This window comes from Dipodomys ordii, unplaced genomic scaffold (assembly GCF_000151885.1).
Source record: "Dipodomys ordii isolate 6190 unplaced genomic scaffold, Dord_2.0 Scaffold4, whole genome shotgun sequence".
Classification (NCBI taxonomy): Eukaryota; Metazoa; Chordata; class Mammalia; order Rodentia; family Heteromyidae; genus Dipodomys; species Dipodomys ordii.
Window position 1 is genome coordinate 25,801,182 of NW_012267220.1, and position 10,490 is coordinate 25,811,671.

At 44.3% G+C, this 10,490-nt stretch overlaps 1 protein-coding gene across 3 annotated transcripts in view; it reads left to right on the plus strand.

Annotated features, from left to right (window-relative positions):
* The window catches only part of Ubxn8 (UBX domain protein 8), a 23,341-nt gene extending 13,279 nt beyond the window's left edge, over positions 1 to 10,062 (plus strand). For 2 of the 3 annotated variants that reach the window (XM_013024770.1, XM_013024756.1), the window contains 3 exons: positions 1,223 to 1,264; positions 4,417 to 4,491; positions 9,531 to 10,062. In XM_013024770.1, the coding sequence (XP_012880224.1) occupies positions 1,223 to 1,264; positions 4,417 to 4,491; positions 9,531 to 9,698 (285 nt within the window). In that variant the 3' untranslated portion in view covers positions 9,699 to 10,062. The remainder of the gene's footprint in view (positions 1 to 1,222; positions 1,265 to 4,416; positions 4,492 to 9,530) is intronic. The other variant, XM_013024763.1, reaches the window with a different exon arrangement.
* Positions 10,063 to 10,490: the final 428 nt, after the last annotated feature.

Below are 10,490 nucleotides of genomic sequence, written 5' to 3' on the forward strand. Positions count from 1 at the left end.
CACCCACTCTTTGGGTCAGCGCCACTTTTTTGCTTATGTGGTGCTGGGGAATAGAACCCAGGGCCTCAGGCATGCAAGGCAAGCGCTATACCACTGAGCCACTTTCCCAGCCCCTGCTTGGCCTATTTAATGTTAAGATTCTGAACCAAATATAGAGGAAAGCTATAAGTTATAATAGGCTTAGAAATACTTAGATTATGTAGAAATGAGAAATAATATTTACTAAGGGAAATATTCCTATTAGGTAACTTAAGACATTATGACTTGTTTTGTGAATGGTTAAAAGTTGCTATAGGTTGAGTATTTCTTATCTGAAATTCTTGGGACCAGACTATTTCAGATTTTAGAGTATTTGTATATACATAAAGAAATAACCTTGGTGTAGGACCTAAGGGCAAGCATAAATCTTTATATGTGTATAGACTGGTGCCAGTCATCTCAGATATTTTTTTTTTTTTTGTCGTTCATGGGGCTTGAACTCTGGGTCTGGGCGCTGTCCCTCAGCTCTTCAGCTCAAGGCAAGCACTCTGCCACTTGAGCCACAGTTCCACTTCCCATTTTCTGGTACTTTATTGGAGATAAGAGTTTCACGTCTTTTCCTGCCTGGGCTGGCTTTGAACCATGATCCTCAGATCTCAGCCTCCTAAGTAGCTAGGATTACAGGTGTGAGCCACTGACACCTGGCTCAAATACTGTTTTTATAATTTGTTGTTAGCACAGAGTTGCTTATTGATTGTGCCCTCATTTTCTTTTACTTACCTTTTTTCAGTGCTGGGGATTGAACCCAAGGCCTTGTGCATGCTAGGCAAGAATTTTACCACTGAGCTACCTCATTTTTATCACAACCTTTTTTTCTTTTTTTGTGTCGTGGGGCTTGAACTCTGGGCCTGGGTGCTGTCCTTTAGCTCTTCAGCTCAAGGCGAGCATTCTACCGCTTGAGTCACAGCACCACTTCCGGTTTTCTAGCGGTTCATTGGAGATAAGAGTCTCACGGACTTTCCCGGGCTGGCTTTGAACCGGGATCCTCAGATCTCAGTCTCCTGAGTAGCTAGGATTACAGGCGTGAGCCACTGCCTGGCTATCACAACCTTTTTATAGATGTATACTGAAAGTAAAACTTACTAAGTTTAGCTGCATTCAAACTATATTGAAAGGGAGTCTTTTTATTGCAATTATTATTTTAAAAAATATTTACATTTCTCTATGACTCATATTTCTTTAGGTTCCTGATTTACCTGAAGAACCTTCTGAAACAGATGAAGAAGTAAGTTTTTTCTTTTTTTCTTTAAAAATTAAGGGCTGGGAAGGTGGTTCAGTGGTAGAGTGCTTGCCTTGCATGCCTGAGGCCCTGGGTTTGATTCCTCAGTACCACATAAGCAGAAAAAGCTGGAGTGGCTCTGTGGCTCAAGTGGTAGAGCTGAGCGACAGCGCCCAGGCCCAGAGTTCAGTCCTCATGACTGACCAAAAAATAAAATAAAATAAATTTATTTCCTCTTTTCTTTAACATCAAGTAAGCCTGTCTTGTCTGAACTTGAGCTTAGAGAGAAAAGGTAGCTTGAGTTTGGAAGCCTGCTGTCTGCTGGATTACCTTTTTTTTTTTGTCAGTCATGGGGCTTGAACTCTGGGCCTGGGCGCTGTCCCTCAGCTCTTCAGCTCAAGGCAAGCGCTCTACTGCTTGAGCTACAATGCCACTTACGGTTTTCTAGTGGTTTTTATTGGAGATAAGAGTCTCACAGACTTTCCTGCCCAGGCTGGCTTTGAACCGTGACCCTCAGATCTCAGCCTCCTGAGTAGCTAGGATTACAGGCGTGAGCCACTGGCACTGGGCCATTGCCATAGGCAGTGAGATGGTACATATGGACTTTTCTGGAACTTGAGGTCAGCAAATGAGCTACTTACTAAAACAGAATCAAAATAAGCAGATAGGTACAACTTATAGTTCTCACCTTAAAGAAGACTGGCCTGGGAAGGTGGCACAGTGGTAGAGTGCTTGCCTCGCATGCCTGAGGCCCTGGGAAAAAAGCGAAGAGGAAGACTAGCTATGTGTGAGCTGGCTGCTCTTCCGGTCGGCTGGGACTGCTCCTTCTGTACTAAGCTGCTGTTCCTAGTGCTTTTATTATTAAGCTGGCTGCTCTTCTGGTCTGCTGGGACTGCTCCTTCTGCACTAAGCTGCTGTTCCTAGTGCTTTTATTCTTATTATTTTTGCTGAACCTGGGGCTTGAACTCAGGTCCTAGGTGCCGCCCCTGAGCTTTTTTGTTCAAAGCTATTTCCACCTTGAGCCACAGTTCTACTTCCAGCTTTTTGGTAATTAAATGTAAGAGTCTTATATGAAGTTTCCTACCCGGGTTGGCTTTGAACTGCAGTCATCAGATCTCTGCCTCCTGGGTAGCTAGAATTGCAGGCATGAATTTCTGTGCCTGGCTCTAGAGCCTTCTTACCCTTGGCTAGCTTAGTCCAAAGCACGTAAGACATTTGGACAATGTATCCAGAAAGAACTGTTAGAGCTTTACGTTTCTTTTCCTCTTTTTGGTGTGCTGTTACTGGGAGACTTAAACTCAGAGCCTAAGTGCTATTCCTTAGCTTTTTGTGCTCAAGGCTGGTATTCTACCACTTGAGCAACAGCTCCAATTCCAGCTTTTTGGTAGTTAATTGGAGAGAAGAGTCTCATGGATTTTCCTGCTTCGACTGGATTCAAATGGTGATCTTCAGATCTCAGCCTCCTGAGTAGGATTACAGATGTGAACCACTGGCACCTTGTACTCCCCCCATCCCTTTTTTTTTTTTTTTTTTTTGCCAGTCCTGGGGCTTGAACTCAGGGCCTGGGCTCTTTCCCTGAGCCTCTCTGTGCTCAAAGCTAGTGTTCTACCACTTGAACCACAGTGCCACTTCCGGTTTTCTAGAGGTTTATTGGAGATAAGAGTCTCATGGGCTTTCCTGCCTAGGCTGGCTTTGAACCGCGATCCTCACATTTCAGCCTCCTGGGTAGCTAGGATTATAGGTGTGAGCCACTTGCGCTCGGCTCCGGCTTTTTCTTTTTATGCAGCACTGAGGAATCAAACCCAGGGCTTCAGGCATGTTGGGCAAGTTTAGCAACTGTTCTCCTTGGAGACATCGCCCCTTTTTTCTTCCCCAAATAATGTCAGCACGTTTCATAGTTCAGCTTGCTTAGATGCGAGCAATCTTTTTCTAGCCATATTCATCCTACTCATCCTCCTTTGCCACCTTCAAATTTGAGGTAGTCATGAAGGCGTTCTGGAGGCATGTGCCTAGGCCACTTGCTGAAGCCCTGAGTGCACTGCAGACAAAAGCACAGCTGGAGGAGACTCATGAGTAGAGATCTGAGTTCAAACCCCAGTGTGAAATGAAGAGAAAGAAAGAGAGGAGAGGGGCTGGAAGGTGGCTCAGTGGTAGAGTGCTTGCCTTGCATGCCTGAGGCCCTGGGTTCGATTCCTCAGCACCACATAAGCAAAAAAAAGGAAAAAGCCGGAAGTGGCACTGTGGCTCAAGTGGTAGAGCACTAGCCTTGAGCTGAAGAGCTAAGGGACAGCGCCCAGGCTCAGAGTTCAGGCCCCATGACTGGACCCCTCCCCCCCCCAAAAAAAAGAGAGTGAGTAAGGAAGAAAGGATCATTGAGCAAGGCCTTTTCTCTGTGTGTAGTTGTTCCTGTGCATAGATGTCTAATAATTTTTGGTGGTAGTACTGGGGTTTCAACCTCAGGGCTTTGTGCTTTTTTTTTTTTTGTCAGTTGTGGGGCTTGAACTATGGGCCTGGCCACCGTCCCTCAGCTCTTCAGCTCAAGGCTAGGCTATACCACTTAAGCCACAGCTCCACTTCCAATTTTCTTTTTTGTCTGTTGTTGTTTTTTTTGGGGGTCCGGTTGTGGGGCCTCAACTCTGGGCCTGGGTGCTGTCCCTCAGCTCTTCAGCTCAAGGCTAGCGCTCTACCACTTGAGCCACAGCGCCACTTCGGCTTTTTTTTCTTTTTGCTTATGTGGTGCTGAGGAATCGAACCCAGGGCCTCAGGCATGCAAGGCAAGCACTCTACCACTGAGCCACTTTCCCAGCCCTCCACTTCCAGTTTTCTGAGTGGTTTATTTCAGGTAAGAGCCTCACGGACTTTCCTGCCTAGGCTGGCTTTGAACCTTGATCCTCAGATCTCAGCCTCCTGAGTAGTTAGGATTACAGGTGTGAGCCACCAGCTCTGCTGCAGTCCATTTTCTTAGTTCTATTATAGGGCACTGTGAGCATGGGATGACAGGCATGTGCCACTGCACCCAGCTGTGGGTTGAGATGGGATCTCTTTTTCTTTGTGGGCTGGCCTCAGACTGCCATCCTCCCATTTTGATCTCCTGAGTAGGTAGGGTGATAATTGCTGGCCACTGGCACCTGGCTTACATGAACATTCTTATTCCTCAGGTAATAACCATTGCTCTCCGACGTCCAAGTGGGAATGTCCTGAGGAGAAGGTTCTTTAAGTCTTGCAGTTCACAGGTAAGTGAGGAATTTTATGGGAGAGGTGTAGTCTCAGACATTTGTAGGTGTTTTGACTTGCAAAATTTGGATAACTAGGCATGTTAGGCAGCCTTCCTGTTGTTTGGAGCTGAGGATGGAATCTAGGCTTAGACTTGCTAGGTGAACAGTATACTACTGAGTTCTATCTCGTTGTTACTCTACCACTTGAGCACAGCACCACGTCTGGCTTTTTCTGAGAAGTATATTGGAGATAAGAGTCTTGGACTTTCTTGCCCTTGGCTGGCTTAGAGCCATGATCCCCAATCTCAACTCGACTCTTCAGTAGCTAGGATTACAGGTGTGAGCTACTGGCTACCAGCAGCACCAAGTTTCTCTCTCTCTCTCCTTCCCTCCCTCTCTTCTTCCCTCCTTCCCTTCCTTCCTTCCTTTCTTTCTCTTTCTTTTCTTTCTTTCTTTCTTGATTTTAATTGGCACATAGTGATTGTACATCTTTATGGGCTACAGTGTGACATTACAGTACCCAGTAATGTGCTGATGAGATCGGATTAATTGGCACTCCTGTTACCTCAGGCATAAATAGTGTTCAAAACATTTTAAACCTTATTAGCTATTTGGAAATTTTCATCTAGTAGTTATCCTGCTGTGTTAAATTTTCTGTCCAGCAGCAGCATGTATCCAATAGTCAGCTTATAGGTAAGGCATTTTTTTGGTTGGTCGTGGAGCTTGAACTCTGGGCCTGAGCACAGTCCCTGAGCTCTTCAGCTCAAAGCTAGTTTGCTCTACCACTAAGCTCAAAGCTAGCTCGCTCTACCACTTAAGCCACAGCGCCCACTTTGGGCTTTTTCTGTGTATGTGATACTGAGGAATTGAACTCAGAGCTTCTTGCATGCGAAGCAAGCACTCTACCACTGAGCTACTTTCCCAGCCCCAATAAGGCATTATAAATCCTTAAGAAGAAAACAGTATTTGCTTTGATCCCATTATCCCTGGTGGATTATCAGCTTATGTCCCATTGCTCAAATGTAATTTTCAGATCAAGTTTTTTTTTTCCCAGTCTGGGTGGCTTGAATGCTGGGTCTTTGTGCTGTTCCTGAGCTCTTTTGCTCCAGGCTAGCACTCTACTGCTTGAGTCATAGTGCCACTTCTGGATTTTTCTGTGATTAATAAGAGTCTCACAGACTTTCCTGTCTGGGCTGGGTTTGAAAGACCCTAGACCCCTAGGATGCTTTCGTCAATGGGAGGGCGCCCCAGAAAACTCAGACTCCAGGCCGAGAGATGCAATAAGCAAGAGGAGTTTATTTCACGTTTGCGCAAACGGACTCTCTGCCCCGGTCAGTCAGAGAGCCCTGAGCAGCGGTTACAAGCCCTTTTTAAAAGGCAAAAACCACAAGATTAACGCATAATACAAAGCATTCCATGATTGGTCCATTTAAAGGTCATCATATACACCAACAATCACTTTGCCACGCGGGAAATTTTGTAACACTCTTTGTAAAATGACTGGCCCATGGTTGGTTTAAGGGGGGTTTACTTGGTTACAGGCCTATGATTGGTTGACACTTGGCTTAGCGTGTGGTCTTGCCAGGTGGTCGTTATCTCAAGGTCCTGTCTGGGGAATTTCTAAATGGGAACTGAGGAACACGTACTGTCTGTTCTTTATCTACGACCACTGACCTTGTCTTGGGGCTGACATCTGGGCTCTGAGACTTTACCCAATTCCTTATTTCCAGGGAGGGGGTTGGTGTTAGCTCAAGCAAGCAAGTTTACAGAAGCAGAGTCAGCAGTTAGTAAATTGTAAAATGGATGCAGCCCTAATTTTTCTAATTCTTCAGGTTCAAACTGCGATCCTTAAGATCTCAGCCTCCTGAGTAGCTAGTGTGAGCCACCAGTACCCAGCTTCAGATTAGTTTTTAGGGCTTATTTCCTTTGGCCTTAATGGAGAGATCTTGTATTAGAAATAAATTGGAAAACAGAAAAATAGGAGAAAAAGTGTGATGCCAAAAGCCAGTTACAGATATTTTTCTTATTTTCATTTCTAAATATATTTAAACATAAATTATATATGAGTTACAAACACTTGGAGCCAGGCTCAAGCCTGTACTCCTAGGTACTTGGGAAGAGGGGACTGGGGGAGGGGGGAGGAGGTTATAGGCAAAAATATTCCTCAGACTCCATTTCTCCATTTTAACCAATTGCTGGGTAGGATGGCACCTGGCTGCCACCCCCAGCTGTTGGAGAAACACTGGTTTGGAGCAGGGGAGTGCAATTCTAATCCTAGTGAAGAAGGGAAGCACAAATAGGCTAGGCCAGCTTGGCCAGAAAATGAGATCCTATCTTGAAAAAGCCAATGTAAGAAAGTGGCTGATGGAGTGGATTACATGGTAGAATACCTGCCTAGCAAGTCAGAGGCCCTGAGTAAACTCACCCTAGTATCACCAAAAAGGAAGAATACATGTAGGGCTGGTGGTGCACTTCAATGGTAGAGTCTTGGCCTAGCATTCCAAGGTCTAGGTTTCCATACCCATTAGCATGCACACACACTCATACTCACACAACTTCTCTTTTAAGAGCTGGGCATTGTGGGCACGTGTTGACACTCCCAGCACTTGACAGGCTGAAAGGAGGATCACAAGTTTGAGGCTAGGCTGGGCCATATAGCAACACCATATGTCAATAAACAAGAAAAAGAATGACAGCTGGCACCAGTGGCTCATGCCTAGAATCTAAGCTACTCAAGAGACTGAGATTTAAGGGCTGAGGTTCTAAACCAACCCAGGGAGACAAATCTGAGAGACTCAGCAAGAAGTTGAAAATGGGGGCATGGCCAACTGTATGGGTGGAAAAAGCCCAAGATCTTGAGGCCCTGAATTTAAGCCCTACTATATGAGAGAGAGATAGGCAGACAGAGAGAGAGAGAGAGAGGGAGAGATAAATGAATGCAAGTAAGATGCTTTGAAAAGCCCTCTCCCCTCCACCCCCATTTATAAGAATTCATTCTATGGAAGTAAGACTAGGTAAATTACAGACCTTTACAATTATAACATAGCTGGGGATGTAGCTTATCAACAGAGCTGATACTGAGCATGTGCAAGGCACTGAGTTCAATTCCAAGCACAGCCAAAACAAATAGTAAAATAAAAAATGAAACTTAGGACAGAAACATTACATGAAGTATCAGTAGTTCTTGGATGGTGACTAGCAGGTGAAATCAGGGATTGATTATACTTGAAATCATATGACATTCCTCTGGAATATTCTGTCATGTATTTTTTTTTGTCCATTGTGGGGCTTCAACTCTGGGCCTGGGCAATGTCCCTGAGCTCTTCAGCTCAGGGCAAGTGCTCTACCACTTGAGCCACAACACCACTTCTGGCTTTGAGTAGTTTATTGGAGATAAGAGTCTCACAGATTTACCTGCCTAGGCTGGCTTTGAATTGCGATCCTCAGATCTCAGCCTCCTGAGTAGGTAGGATTACAGGCGTGAGCCACTGGTGCCCAGCTTACTGTCATACACCTTTTGTTTTTAATGGTATAGGGATTTGAAATGAAGGCTTTACACTTTGCTTGGCTTGATTACCAGGCTGCTGCTCTGCCACTTGAGTCATATCTTCAGGCCTACTTTTCACTGGTTATTTTGGTAGTGGAATCATGGGCTGGTCTTTTCATTTTTTTTTTGTGCCAGTAGTACTGGGGCTTGTGCTCTTCCCTGCTTTTTCAGTCATGGCTGGCACTCTTCACTTGAGCCACACCTCCACATCCAGATTTTTGCTGGGTAATTGGAGGTAAGTCTACAGGACTTTTCTGACCTGGCTGGCTTTGAACCTCAATCCTCATATGTTAGCCTCCTGAGTAGCTAGGATTGTAAACATGAGCCCAGGCTGGCATTGAACTGAGATCCTCTGGATCTCATCTACCTAAGTAGCTCTAATTTCTTTGATACTGGAGTTTGAATTAAGTCCTTGTGCTTTTGAGGCAGGTACCCTACTGCTGAGCCATGCCTCCAACCCTTTGCCTTGTTTATTTTTGAACTCAGGGCCTGGGCACTGTCCCTGAGCTTCTTTTGCTCAAGGCTAGCACTCTTCCACTTGAGCCACAGTGCTACTTCTGGCTTTTTCGGTTTCTGTGGTACTAAGGAGCCGAACCCAGGGTTTCATGCATGCTAGGCAAGCACTCTACGACTGAAGCCACATTCCTAGCCCTTCAGTTATTTTTGGAAAGAGTCTCAACCTTGCTCTTATTTTTTTATTAGTTTAGTATTGGGGCTTAGATTATATATGTGAGTCACTGTCCCCAGTAGTAAGTAGAAAATTTGATGATTATAGGAATTAACACAACCTTGCTATGTTACTGCTCACAAATTTCTAGGTTTCTATCCCAAGTAGTTGGGATTACATGTATTCACTGCTATGCTTCACTTTTCTTCATTGATGTTTTGTTGCTGGGGTTCAAACCTAGAGCCTTGCGTAAATATGGCAGACAGAAAATGTCTCAACATTATAGGACTGGTTCATGGAAAAGTCAGGCTATTATAAGGGAGTTGTGTGTGGGCATGTCTTGTAATAGTTTGTAAGTGACTTTATTTTGGGGGGTTAGTACTAGGGCTCAAACTCAGTGTTTTGTACTTGCTAGATAGGCCTTCTGCTGCTTAAGCCATGCTGCCAACACTCCTAAGTGATTTTGTTTGTGTTGCGTTGTTTTAGATTCTGATCTAAATAACTTTTCCCCCAAATGCTATCCTTTTATTCTCAATCTGCTCATTGAATACTTTCTCCATTCCCTGTGCGTGGATGAGGCTTTTGTAGTGATTAAACACTTCTGCTGTCAGATACCAGCAAACCCTACACTTTGTCTGGAATAAAAGGTATTAAAAACGTTTTAGTGATTATGACATGCTATTCTCCTTTAAACTCTAGAAAGTTAGAAAGGCTTGGGAGTCTTTCTCCATTACTTCTCGGGATATTATTTCACAGGGACGGAGCTTTAAGGTGTCACCGTCACAGTGACCTAGAGGAACCTGAGTGTACAGCATTTATAGTCATAAGCTTCTTATCTTCTAGGTCTTGTTTGACTGGATGAGGAAAATTGGATACCATCCATCTCTCTACAGCCTTTCTACGTCCTTCCCCAGGAAGCCTCTGGAGGTGGAGGAAGGCTGCTCCCTGGCCGATATAGGAATCACTGTGGACACTATACTCATTGTGGAAGAGAAAGAACAGGGCAACTAGGAAAGAACTGTCAAAAACTATGATTCTACTTACAGTCATCTATACTATGACCGCAGATCCACATTCAAATCATGCCATACCTTGATAGAGCTCAAGGCAGCACAAACTTCAGTGTTGTTATCAGTGGGAAAACAGCCACCTAAAAATGGGAAAAAGATGGCTTTCTGCATATAATTTGTAGGCTGTGCCATCTTTAGTGGACCAAACAAAGATGAGGTAAAAATGTATATATAGTGAGGTATTAATTTTATACTTTCATTAGTGGACATCTTTGGATGCTGAAAGTCAGTCCCAGGTATGGTAGCGCATGCTCCTAATTCTAGCAATCCCGGGCAACACAAGATTCTGTCCTGAAACCAAAAAATAAAAACAAAAAAACTGAAGTCCTTTAAGACTTTGATTTCTGCCTCTTCTTGCTGTCTTACCATCCAATATTTCACCATTTAACTAAACCCATCAAATCTTCTATAAGTGGGAATGTTATTTTATTGTTTATTTAGGTTTTATTTCAAAGCCTTTTAAGGTTTCAGTTGTTTTTGGTAGATATACACTATTTACTCAGTGGATATCTGCAGTTTATATAGGTTGGTCTTGTATTAAGTTGTAATATTCTTTTTTTGCCAGTCCAAGGCTTGAACTCAGGGCCCGGGCACTGTCCCTGAGCTTCTTTTGCTCAAGGCTAGCACTCTACCACTTGAGCCACAGCACCCCTTCTGGCTTTTTCTTTTTTCTTTTTTTTTCTGTCGGTCATGGGGCTTGAACTCTGGGACTGAGCGCTGTCCCTGTGCTCTT